The sequence below is a fragment of the Rhinopithecus bieti genome, unplaced genomic scaffold (assembly GCF_001698545.2).
Source record: "Rhinopithecus bieti isolate Rb0 unplaced genomic scaffold, ASM169854v2 scaffold_14885, whole genome shotgun sequence".
NCBI lineage: Eukaryota > Metazoa > Chordata > Mammalia > Primates > Cercopithecidae > Rhinopithecus > Rhinopithecus bieti.
The window spans coordinates 522,622-536,163 of record NW_016807971.1 but is presented as its reverse complement, the minus strand read 5'-3'; the positions used below and the strand labels follow the sequence as shown (position 1 = coordinate 536,163).

The following is a 13,542-nucleotide window of genomic DNA, read 5'->3' as shown; positions in this document are numbered from 1 at the left end:
TAGTTCGTCTATGCTCAGGTGTCCTCAGGGCTGGGGTCTCCAGATCCTGAGGGAGAGTCTATGTGTAGGCCAACGGGTTCCTGTGGATTTGAGCCTCTCTCTATGAGCCAAACAGAGACCCTGGAAGGACTCGTGTACGGAACAAATGGGATTTAGAAATAAATGGAACACAGTTTCTACCTCTGAAAATGGTTCTTTTTGTGTGTTTAAACTAAAATATTTTCCCACAACTTTCTAGAATTGCAAAACAAAGCACAATTTACACATACTATGAGTATACTAATTAGATTCATGAAATACGATTAAGTCATGAGTCGTATTTTGGAAAACAGAATAACTTACCCAAATATCTGTCAAAAGTCACTGATGGGCTATGGCAAGACATTCTTTTTTTCTTTAAGAATTACCTTTGGCTGGGCACAGTGGCTCACACCTGTTATCCTAGCACTTTGGGAGGCCAAGGTGGGTGGATTGCCTGAGCTCAAGAGTTTGAGACCAGCTGGGCAACACGGTGAAACCCTGTCTCTACTAAAATACAAAAGAAATTAGCTGGGTGTGGCAGTGTGCACCTGTAGTCCCAGCTATTTGGGAGGCTGAGGCAGGAGAACTGCTTGAACCCGGGAGGTNACAGTTTCTACCTCTGAAAATGGTTCTTTTTGTGTGTTTAAACTAAAATATTTTCCCACAACTTTCTAGAATTGCAAAACAAAGCACAATTTACACATACTATGAGTATACTAATTAGATTCATGAAATACGATTAAGTCATGAGTCGTATTTTTGGAAAACAGAATAACTTACCCAAATATCTGTCAAAAGTCACTGATGGGCTATGGCAAGACATTCTTTTTTTCTTTAAGAATTACCTTTGGCTGGGCACAGTGGCTCACACCTGTTATCCTAGCACTTTGGGAGGCCAAGGTGGGTGGATTGCCTGAGCTCAAGAGTTTGAGACCAGCTGGGCAACACGGTGAAACCCTGTCTCTACTAAAATACAAAAGAAATTAGCTGGGTGTGGCAGTGTGCACCTGTAGTCCCAGCTATTTGGGAGGCTGAGGCAGGAGAACTGCTTGAACCCGGGAGGTGGAGGTTGCAGTGAGCCGAGATCACGCCACTGCACGCAAGCCTGGGCGACAGAGCAAGACTCCATTTCTACAAAAAAAAAAAAAGAATTCAACCACCTTAGGAAGCCTCTCATTTATGTATTTCTAGCATGTAGTTAGTGTTGCGCATGGGAAGGGCTTAATAGATGCTGACAGAGTGAACAACTTATTTAACCGTATCATCTATTGTGTGTGTGTGTGTATGTGACAGGGTCTCACTCTGTTGCCCAGGCTGGAATACAGTGGCATGATCACAGCTCACTGCAAACTCCACCTGCCAGGCTCAGGCAATCCTCCCACCTCAGCCTCTTGAGTAGCTGGGACTACAGGCTCACACCACCACACCCAGCTGATTTTTCTATTTTTAGTAGAGACAGGGTTTCACCGTGTTGCTCAGTCTAGTCTCGAACTCTTGGACTCAAGTAATCCACCTTTCTTGGCTGCCTACATTGCTGGGATTACAGGCATGAGCCACCATGCCCAGCCAATTTTTTTTTTTTTTTAAGGGACAGGATCTTGCTATGTTGCCCAGGCTGGTCTCAAACTCCTCAGCTCAAGCAATCTGCCCACCTCAGCCTCCAAAAGTGCTGAGATTACAGGTATGAGCCACCATGTCCAGCACACTTTAATATTCACTATGGGCTCTCAAAAGGAAATGTTTGTGGGGCCACCAAAAGCAAATGTCCCTTGAACCTAGTCACCTGGGGGGACAAGTGTGGGAAAGTGCGCCTGTGTACCCATGAGAACCACTCAAGACGAGCAGAAATCTTGTTTTGCTATTTCCTTAAATTGTTACTAGGGCTGGGATTTTTTCATGTTTATTGGCCCCTCTACATTTTTTTCTTTAAAAAAGTTCACAAAGCATGTTTGTTAGCTCTTTCGATTCTCCCTATGCTAGTGTGAAGATAGGGACAAAACACTGCCATTTTACACTCCCAGATCTAACAGTAGCTACCAAGTAATTACACCATGCATTTCTTCTAACCTTTGCAATATCACTACGAGGTAGTTCTTACTATCCTCATTTTACAGATAAGGAACCTGAGGCTAAGTGACGCTGGTGTACCTGCCCAAGGCTACACAGCTGGTAACAGGAACTGGCAGTCACTTGAGTCCTACCTACATCAGTAGCCTTGCTACTACAGCAGCTCCTCCCCTTTCTAGAGGCCTGGATGGAAAGATGCTGGTGTCAGCAGGGGGCACAAAGGTCCACCCAATCCCACACATGCAGAGAGGCATCATTTGTTGCTGATAACAAAGTCCTTGGTCTGCAGGGGTGCCAGGTGTGGGTGGTGACCAATGGAGCAGGGTCCGTCCCGTTTCCATCTAGGAAGATGTGACCTCTGTGAGTGAAGAGAGGTTGTACTTGGCTCCGCGTTCCATTCCAAGATGTGGCATCATAGACCTGGACTGTACCATCAAAACCTGAGAATATAGAAAAGAAAGAGAGGCTTGACAATGAATCCCTAATTTTATTTTAAAATAATTTTCTTTCTTTTTTTAATAGAGATGGGGTTTCACCACATTGACCAGGCTGGTCTTGAACTCCTGGCCTCAAGCAATCCTCCCATCTTAGCCTCCCAAGGTGCTGGGATTACAGGCATTGAGCCACTGCACCCAGCCCCTAAAATACTTTTAATAATTTGCTCTGTGGTATCAAAACAGGCTATTGGATGAGGAATCAAGGCACTTAAAGGCTAACCATGGGCAAGTAGCATCTGCCCTCAGTGTTGGCAGCTGATGATTCCCTGGGGCATGTAACCATGAGCATCTGTTGTGTACCTGTTATGCATGAGGCTTGAAGGCTAATTCTGGACAAGTATTACCTCTTTTAATCCTCAGAACTGTATGACAGATACTGTTATTTTCCCCAGGAAACAGGCTTAAGAGACTTCTTCAAACCTTTGCAAGTTGACCCAGATTCCAATCCCCTACCTCTGGGTCCCTCTCAGCAGATGGCCTTGTCTCCTACTCGATGGGGGAAACAGAAGCCTTTGGAGAGAAATACCCTCATGTCCTTGCACAATCTAGCTGCACGCACACTCATCCCATCCTGCCATCTTCCTGTTACTGAAGAGCCAGCCCCTCTACCTGAGCTTGGCTCTTCTATTCTTTCTGGATCCTGGCATTTCTAATCATCCTTTCTTGCTCTCAATGATTTTTTTCAACCCCCACCTGTCTCAACAGATCCTTCCTGTTGGCGTTTAGATACCCACATTAAGTATCCAAGCAACTAGATGCCACCAGACCAGACCCAGGAGCCTGCTGACCTAGCTGGCTTACTACTTTTTGTTTTTGAGGCAGTGTTGCTCTGTCGCCAGTCTGGAGCACAGTGGCGTAATCTCAGCTCACTGCAACCTCCGACTCCCAGGTTCGAGTGATTCCCCTGCCTCAGCCTCCCAAGTAGCTGGGACTACACGCGTGCACCATCACACCTGGCTAATTTTTTTTTTTATTTTAGTAGAGACAGGGTTTCACCATGTTGGCCAGGATGGTCTCAATCTCCTGACCTTGTGATCCACCCGCCTCGACCTCCCAAAGTGCTGGGATTATAGGCGTGAGCCACCGCACCTGGCCAGCTTGCTACATTTCAAAAGGTAAGTAGGCTGAGAAGTACCCTTGAGGTCCTGTCCCCGCTTCTCTTTTTTTTTTTTTCTTTTTGGAACAGAGTCTCACTCTGTCGCCCAGGCTGGAGTGCCATGGCGCAATCTCAGCTCACTGCAAGCTCCGCCTCCCAGGTTCACGCCATTCTCCTGCCTCAGCCTCCAGAGTAGCTGGGACTACAGGCGCCCACCACCATGCCTGGCTAATTTTTTGTATTTTTAGTAGAGACGGGGTTTCACCATGTTAGCCACTGTCCCCTCTTCTTTCTGACCCAGCTCCATGTCTGTCTCAGTGTCTTACTGTCTGCAGGCCCCTCCACCAACCTAAGACCTGAATTCCTGCTAGGCTAGGAAAGGCCTGCTGCCAATGTGTGGAAGTTTAGTAGCCAGTCGGGGAAAAGGCCTGCCACTGAAGAACCTGGAGAGTTTGAATTTCTCTGTGAGCAACTTTAACTTCTGGAGTCAGGTTTATCATGGTGCTGGAGGCTCCTTCCTGAGCACCTAACAGTCCCCCGGAAGAAAGAGATCAGATAACAGACAAAATCCTGCTCGGCAGTACCTGAGATGGCCAAGCAATTCTTCAGGCTTGGGGCCCAAGTCACTCGTAGCAGCTCTGGGTCAGGGCTAGGTATGGTTACTGGGCACTGGACTGAGCTCACAGGATGGCAGAGATCCCGGGGGTCAAGAAGACAAAGACGCCCATCTGAGCCAAGGCTGGCAATGCTGGGCCCAGGGTCCTGGCCCCTGCTCCCAACTTCGGCACACCATCTCTCTCCACCAGACCCAGGGCCAGGGCTGCGATTCTCCAGTGGTGCCCACTTCTGGCGGGTGTCAACAAGCCCCAGCCGGCCCGAAGCACAGCAGAAGGCAAAGGTGTCTGCATCTAGGACCTGCAGGCTACTCAGCTCCTCGCTATCACTGACATCTGGAAGACCAAGAGCAAAGGAGACAAGCAGCTGAAGGCAGATGGGTCTGGCAATTTGGCAGGGCTGGCTGGTCACAGGTCCCTTTCCACCAGTCCCAGGCAGAATAAATCACATCTCCCTTCCCACTCATCTCGCTGTTGTCTGCTCGGCTGGTTGGGTGCTGGTCCCTGGGACTGCCTAATCCTGCCCCAGCATGGGAGCCTTTTGAGGCCAGAGCTCACCTCTTATTCACTGTGTATCCCGAACACCTGGCACACGGGGTTGAACTCAGTTTCCATAGTGGCTGAGTTGGGCTGGGGGTGATGCCGGCTGAAGCAGCCAGCAAGGGGCAAAGTACCACAGTACCTGAGGTGTATGTGGTCTTCCGGGATTCCAGATCAACGACCTGCAGACTGCGGAGTCTCGCCCCATGGAGGACTCCAGGTGCCATCGCGGTGAAGACAGCCACCCTAGGCCAGAGACTCTCCTCTTTCTCATGCACACCAATGGTGCTGACAGCTTTAATGACATCTAGGGGAAAACGAAAAGAGGCTAAAATCCAGAACTTTAATGAAGGTTTGAAACATGACAGGCCAGCCGTCTTCCCCTGTACATTTAGAAGGTCAAGGAAGAAAAGGAGCTGCCGGTTGGCAAGAGATGATGTTGACACATAACCACTCTGACTTATGTTTACATTTTTGAAACCATCAGAAACATTTCAATTTATTATTTGTCTTATAAACTGTTTTTTGCAAATGGAATGAACACGCTGCCGATGTCACACCTTCAGCGGCAAGTAACAGGTACAGAATTCATGAACTGATATTATTTCTTCAAAAACATGTTCCATGACCTCAAGTGACTTGCTAAGCCTAGCAAGTACAGGTCACGTTACAGATGTCATTGTCTTGTAAGGTGGACAAGAAAGTCCACATCTTTTTTACACTGAATGGAACATCCTTGGCTTTGAGTCAAGTTTTGTTTTGGTTCTTTTGTTTTTTTGAGACAGAGTCTCACTCACTCTGTTGCCCCAGGCTGGAGTCCAGTGGCACAGTCTCAGCTTACCGTAGCCTCCGCCTTTCAGGTTCAAGCAATTCTCCTGCCTCAGCCTCCCGAGTAGCTGGAATTACAGATGTGCACCCTCATGCCCAGCTAATTTTTTTGTATTTTTAGTAGAGATGGGGTTTCGCCATGTTGCTCAGGCTGGGCTCAAACTCCTGGTCAGGTGACCCACATACCTCGGCCTCCCAAAGTGCTGGGATTATAGGCATGAGCCACTGCACCCAGCCAAGTTTTAGTTTTTATTTGGTTGTCTCCACCCGCTAGGTTAACAGGCAGGTTGTCCTCTCTGTATTCTACATCTGAGGCTTCTCTTAATATATGCTTAATGCTGCCAAAGAGGTGAGCTCACTTGAGCAGCCTTAGCTCTGCCCTTGCCACTGCCCCTGCCTAGGGAGAGTAGTTCTCTGGATGAACTCAATTCCAGGAGCAGGTTACAGGAAGCTCTATTTGGGGCTTGGATGTCATGCTGTGGTTGCTAATTCACCTTGTCTGCATTAAAGTAGATACTGCATTTTAATTCCCACCTGGCTCTGAGTCTACTTCTTTTTTTTTTCTTTTTTGGAGACAGAGTTTTGCTCTTGTTGCCCAGGCTGGAGTACAGTGGCATGATCTCGGCTCACTGCAATCTCCACCTCCCGGGTTCAAGCGATCCTCCTGCCTCAGCCTCCCCAGTAGCTGGGATTACAGGTGCCCACCACCACGCCTAATTTTTTTAATTTTTAATAGAAATGGGTTTCACCGTGTTGTACAGGGTGGTCTTGAACTCCTGAACTCAAGTGATCCACCCAGCTCAGCCTCCCAAAGTGCTAGTATTACAGGCATGAGACTGTCCCCAGCCTGAGTCTACTTCTTAACTGGCTCAGATTAGGGGACAGGGGTGTCTGAGTCACACTTTCCTAGAACCCCAAACCCCATCAAGTCAAATTCACTCACCACTGTCCTCTGCAACTTGCCACACCTGCAGATAACAACCTGGAAGGCCACTGGTCACCAGCAATCTATTCAGAATAGACAGAAAATCAGTCCAGACCATGGGGAGCTTATCCACACAGGTCCCTTCCCCTCTCCAGCCCACTTAGCTTGGGACTCCACTTCCCGTATCAGGAAATCTTACTGCAAGATCATCAAGGCCAACCACCCTCACTTCACAGATAAGAGGCAGGCTCAGTCCACTTTAGGGAGACTGAGCCTAAGCTTCCATGTGTCATGGTCACCTAGAGAGGACACCAGTATGGGGCCAAACACAACCTGACCCAGAGACTCTTGGCCTCTCCCAGCTAAGCAATTATCACCCAAGAGCAACAGAAGAGCATCCTTCTGTCCCGTATCTATTCCCTGGAGCAACTCCGGTAGACCTGTTGCTTACAATAGTCAAAGGGTTCTGGGGGGCTGTGAAGCCACAGCAGTGGTTTTTTTGTATTCTAAATCTGGGTGTATCTGTGTGCACCCACTTGTGTACTCACATGTGCCCGTGTGCTGAGGGGGTGGGAATGGAGATGAGGAGGCAGAATACCCCTCAGGCATTTGCAGGCATCCCATCCTGTGTGGATGGTCTGGATCACAGAATTGACCATACCTGGTATGTGGCACGTGCTTTAGATCAAAGATAGACCTGTCTGAAAATCCTCCATGGTGCACTTTGAAATCTCTTTCTGGGAATAAGCCCTACAATACAAAGGAGTAGCCAATCAGATAGAGCCAGTTCTTCAAATGAACGTTTCAGAGGAACTCTAAGTGAGGAGTCAGGTCCCAGCCTGGCAGGAGGCCATGGAAGCCACTCAGCTGGTGATAGGGCATTAGCGCGCTGGTATTTGGCAGTGTTGCTCTCAGCTGCCTACACACACAGCTTCCCTTTTCTTTTGCACACCCAAGACCCTTCTAGCCTTTCACTAGCCCCTTTTACCACAGCACAAGTATTATACTCCAGGCCTTCCTAGAGAAGCCAGAGAAACTTCACAGCTTCAAGGAAAGCGATGGACACATCCCCATTTCTCCCTCCATTCTCCTGCTGGAAACCAGGTGGATTCCTCTAACAATAAAAATTAACAATGACAACTTATCAGTGTTCACTGTGTCAGGCGCAGTGTTTAGAGCTTTATCACATTTAATTCTTACAACCTCCTATGATATAGGTACTATAATTATCCCTATTCTACAAATGACACAATTAAGGCACAAGGAGCTTCAGCCACTTTTCTAAGGTCATGCAGATATTAAGTTGTGAATTTGAACCAAAGTCTGTCTAGCCCAAGTCCATACTGTTAGCCACTAGCCTCTACTATCTCCATGTAAGGAAGGAGAGGCAAGGGAAAAGGAGGTGGCCATAGAAGAAACAAGGCAAACCTGGTGGTGAGCAGGGACGTAAATCACTTCTTACAGCGAGGCTCAGTCTGGGTGAACCCCTGACTCAAACCTGACTGGAGATGGGGAAGATGATAGCTTCTGTAGCCTCTGGCTTTTATGAGTACAAATTTGGCTTTTTTTTTTTTTTTTTTTTTTTTTTATTTTCTTTTGAGACAGAGAGTCTCACTCTGTAGCCCAGGCTGGAGGGCAGTGGCATGATCTCGGCTCACTGCAACCTCGGTCTCCCCAGTTTAAGCCATTCTCCTGCCTCAGCCTCCTGAGTAGCTAGGACTACAGGTGTGCACCACCACACCCAGTTAATTTTTGTATTTTCAGTAGAGACAGGGTTTCGCCATGTTGCCCAGGCTGGTCTTGAGATCCCAATCTTAGGTGATCCGCCTGCCTCAGCCTCCCAAAGTGCTGAGATTACAGGCATGAGCCACCATGCCTGGTCTTTTTTAACTTTTTAAATTTGTAAAGAGACAAACTTGCCATGTTGTCCAGGCTGGGACTTGAACTCCTAGTATCAAGCAGTCTGCCACCTCAGCTTCAAAAAGTGCTGGGATTATAGGCGTGAGCCACCATGTCAGTCTACAAACTTGGCATTTTTCCTGAGCTTTCCCTCTTGAGATTCTAATTCAGTATGTTTGGGAAGTATGCTAGGAATATGCATTTTAGCCAGCACTCCTAATGGCCCTGGTAGGGTGGTCCTCAGGCTACTTTGATAAAAACTGGGCCACATCTGCATGGGATCTAGCCTCTCCCAGGCTGAGCAGTGTTTTTCTATATCCTTGTCTAGCCTCTCGGCCTCTTCTATTCTAAACAATTCGACTCAACTTCATAACATGGTGACGCCCTAAGATAAATTTATTTACTTCTTTTTGTGAGACAGAGTGTCACTCTGTTACCTAGGCTGGAGTGCAGTGGCGCCATCTCAGGTTACTGTAGCCTCTGCCTCCTGGGTTTAAGGGATTCTCTGGTGCCTCAGCCACCCTTGAGTAGCTAGGATTACAGGCATATACCACCACACTCAGCTAATTTTTTTTTTCTTTATTTTTTTTTGTGACGGAGTCTCGCTCTATCACCCAGGCTGGATGCAGTGGTGTGATCTTGGCTCACTGCAACCTCCACCTCCTGGGTTCAAGCAATTCTCCTGCCTCAGCCTCCCGCGTAGCTGGGACTACAGGCATGCCACCACACCCGGCTAATTTTTGTATTATTAGTAGAGATGGGGTTTCACCATATCGGCCAGGCTGGTCTCAAACTCCTGACCTCGTGATTCACCCACCTCAGCCTCCCAAAGTGTTGGGATTACAGGCATGAGCCACACGCCTGGCCGAATTTTTTTTATTTTTAGTAGAGATGGCGTTGCACCATGTTGGCCAGGCTGGTCTTGAACTTCTGGCCTCAAGTAATCTGCCCACCTCGGTCTCCTGCTCCCAAAGTGCTGGGATTACAGGCATGAGTCACCACGCTTGGATTGTTTCTTATTTCATTAAATAATTTAAAACAAAACAAAACAAAAAAGGCCAGGTGCAGTGGTTCACACCTGCAATCCCAGCACTTTGGGAGGCAGGAGGATTGCTTGAGCTCAGGAGTTCGAGACCAGCCTGGGTAACTTGGCAAGACTCTGTCTCTACCAAAAAATACAAAAGCTAACCTGGTGTGGTGGCACATGCCTGTGGTCCCAACTACTCGGGATCCTGAAGTGGAAGGATGGCTTGAGCCCAGGAGGCAGAGGCTGCAGTGAGCTGAGATCTCGCCACTGCACTACAGCCTAGGTGACAGAGTGAGATGCTGTCTCCAAAAAAAAAAAAATGTGGGGCCAGGAGTGATGGCTCATGCCAGTAATCCCAGCACTTTGGGAGGCCGAGGCAGGTGGATCACTTGAATTCAGGCGTTCGAGACCAGCCTGGCCAACATAGCGAGACCTCATCTCTACAAAAAAATTTAACAATTCGCCAAGCATGGTGGTGCATGCCTATAGTCCCAGCTACTCAGGAGGCTAGGGCGGGAGGATCACTTGAGCATGGGAGGTTGAGGCTGTAGTGAGCCAGGATCGCACCACTGCACTCCAGCCGGGGTGACAGAGCAAGCCCTTGTCTCAAACAAAAAGGAATTCAGGAGCAAACACTCCAATTCCTGCCCCTACATGGCCCTACAAGGTCATCTGCCTGTATGCCTCACTCCTCCCTTGTCCTCTGATGACTAATAGCACCCCCTGGACTCCTGATCTATCCTCATCTTCTATTCCTGGAAGCAGGAGCATGTTCCCTGTGATATTCCCTCATTTTCACCCTCTCCCTCTTCGAGGGTTACTTTCCCACAACTTGTAACTCTGCTCAAGCCTCTGTGTTTAGGAAACCTTCCCTCAGATCTGTGTTTCCAACTAGTTGCTGCTTTAGCTTCTTCCCTCCCTACATTTCCTGACTCTGCTTCCTCTTCATTTTTAGTCTTTGGGCCTAACCACCACCAGCAAAAATCCTGTAGCAGAGGTCACCAAGAGCTTCCCAATTGCCACTCTTATGAATGAACTCTTCAATTCCTCATCTGATGATTTTTGTTTTGTTTTGTTTTTGAGATAGAGTCTTGCTGCCCAGGCTGGAGTGCAATGGCACAATCTCAGCTCACTACAACCTCCGCCTCCCAGGTTCAAGCGATTCTCCTGCCTCAGCCTCCTGAGTAGCTGTGATTACAGGTGCGTGCCACCGCACCTGGCTAATTTTTGTATTTTTAGTAGAGATGAGGTTTCATCATGTTGGTCAGGGTGGTCCCAAACTCCTGACCTTGTGATCCACCCAACTTCAGCCTCCTAAAGTGCTGGGATTATAGGCGTGAGCCACTGTGCCTGGCCTTCAATTCCTCATCTGAATGATTTTTATTGGAATTCTAGACAGCTACTAACTCTTTTCTTCTTGAGAAGTTCTCTTCTCTTGGCTTCAGAAACACTGACCTTTTCTGAGATTCCCCTACCTCAGAGGCTATTCTTTCTTAGTATTCTTTGGGGGTTCATCTTCCTGTACTCATCCCTTAAATGTGTTCCCTGAGGTTCTGTCCTCACTATATTCTCCTCACTCCTTATATACCACACATTCACTAAGTGACTTTAACCACTCTGAGCATTTCAACTGCCCTCTATATCCTTAATCGCTCCCTAAATCTATTTCTGATAAAGTATAACCCACCTCTTCCTCTGATAGCCCTCTGTAAACCACGAGACATTCTACAGCATTTATCTCTGTGCATATCTGCCTCCCTCTATTAGACTATAAGGTCAGGCCTAGCGCTTGCTGTCTTTCCAGTATCCAGGACAATACCTGGTAGATAACAGGAGCACCACAAATGTTTAATAAATAAATAAAAGTCGACATACTCAGCATTTATATTTCAAGTTACCTTGTTTTCCTTTACAGAAAGTCTGAGCGGTAATTTCAGATGAAGAATTTCATTCTTTTCAGGCTTTCATAGCCAGCAACAAAGACTCCTGGAAAAGAAGCAGAAGTAGCTGTGACAAATTGTTAGACTGCAGACCATGGATAGGTCTATAAACTCCACCCAGTCCCCCAAAGTAAGGATAAATTCCTTCAGTGTGCAGCCTTGTATGGAGGAATTGAGTATCTGGTGGTTTTTTTTTCAGACAAGGTCTCGCCAGGTCAGCCAGGCTGGAGTGCAGTGGTCTGATCACAGCTCACTGCACCCTCAACCTCCCAGGCTCAAGTGATCCTCCCATCACAGCCTTCGGAGTAGCTGAGATTATAGGCGTGGGCCGCCATGCTCGGCTAATTTTTGTAGAGACAGGGTTTCCTTGCTCAGATTGTCTCAAACTCCTGGAATCAAGCAGTCTACCCGCTGCCTCAGCCTCCTGAAGTGCCCAGCCTCAAGATTTTTTTTTTTTTTTCAGACAGTCTCACTGTTAGCCACACTGGAATGCAGTGTCATGATCTCGGCTCACTGCAACCTCCACCTCCTGGGTTCAAGTGATTCTCCTGCGTCAGCCTCCCCAGTACCTGTGGTGCACAGGTGTGCACCACCTCGCCCAGCTAATTTTTGTATTTTTAGTAGAGACGGGGTTTCACCATGCTGGCCAGACTGGTCTTGAACTCCTGACCTAAGGTGATCCGCCCACCTCGGCCTCCCAAAGTGTTAGGATTACAGGCGTGAACCACTGCTCCCAGTCAAAGATCTTAATAAAAGGAATATTAGTGCTGATGGGGCATCAAATTGCTACAAGTGACTCTCAGGTGCCCAGAAGAGTGGGTTGGGTCTCTCTAGGCTTGGCTCCTGAAACCCAGCTCAGGAGTGAAATTCCCGTTCCTTCAGGGCCAGGAAGGTATACCACCTTTGTCATCAATCCATTCAAGGACTCGAGTGGCTCCTGAGAGGTCGAATGCATAGAAATCCTGGTACCTGCACAAAAGGGACATAAAATCACACGATGCACAGCACTTCACAGCTCAGATAACTCCAAGATGGCAACCGCATGGTTCAGTGGCCCAAGCTCTGGAGTCAGGCAGACGTGGGACCGAGTTTGCTTCGCATTTTACTCCCTGTTTCTGGGACCAGGCCAGTCCGTTGATGTCCCTGAGTCTCTGTCCTCATGTGTGGACCTCCCAGGGTACCCAGATTTCCCAAGGTTGACATGAGGAATCAATGAGGTCATTTGTGTTCTGAGCTGAACTCAGAGGCTGGCGCAAACTAACTAGGCACTGCTTCTTCACAAGCGCGGCTCTTACTAGCAATCTCACAACTCGCACACGCAGGAAGGAGCCATTTCCTAGAGATGGGGGCCTAGGCCCAGGCGGAGTCCTCCGCGGCGGCGAGCCCGGAGGCCACAGCTGCCCCACTCTGCACCAGGATCCCCAACGTGCCTCCCCCCACACCCATCCGCCCGCCAGGCCAGATCCGGGCCCAGCTCCCGTCTCCCAGCCCCGCATGATTTACAAGCGCAAGGATTCCACCAGCCAGTCCTCCTCAGGATCCATGGCAACGGCCGCTTCCGGCGTCTCACTTCCGCCTCCGAGCCTCGGGTCCGCGCGGCTCTCGCGACATGTGGGCAGGGCCTCCCGTTAAGGGCGGGGTCAAGAGGCAGAGCTGCGCCCCATCCTGGGTGGGTTACTGGTTTTTCTTTGCGAAAACTACGGGAAAGTGACCTGAGATCGAGACTTCCGGCTGTCAGCTCCGAGCAGGCCTTGAGGACCAAATGATCGCCCGTTTTAGGGCCGGGTGTTTGCAGCCCAAGAGAGGGGCAGTCAATGCTCCAAGGCCAGAAATAATACAGGACCGTCCGGTTAAATTCGAATTTCAGAAAAACGGTGAATAATTTTTTTCGTATGAGTATGTTCATGCAATATTTGGTACATTTTATTAGATAAAATTAATGTTTATCTGAAATTCGAATTTAACTGGGTGTCCAGTATTTTTATTTGCTAACGCTGGCGACTCTACTGATGGCCAGAGAAGAGAGTAGGCCGCCGGCAGGGTCTGGATCCCAACTCGGCGCTCCGCTCCAAGCCCGGCGGGAGGATT

General features: G+C 48.5%; 1 protein-coding gene across 1 annotated transcript; it reads right to left on the bottom strand.

The window, feature by feature from the left end:
* Positions 1–1,905: 1,905 nt before the first annotated feature.
* On the bottom strand, positions 1,906–13,036 carry WDR73 (WD repeat domain 73). Its single transcript, XM_017884271.1, is given in 9 exon segments — positions 1,906–2,528; positions 4,266–4,631; positions 4,978–5,142; positions 6,607–6,671; positions 7,250–7,338; positions 11,413–11,471; positions 11,474–11,500; positions 12,356–12,423; positions 12,958–13,036. Coding segments are annotated over 9 exon segments (1,116 nt in total). The 5' UTR covers positions 12,999–13,036; the 3' UTR covers positions 1,906–2,292.
* Between the last annotated feature and the right edge of the window lie 506 nt (positions 13,037–13,542).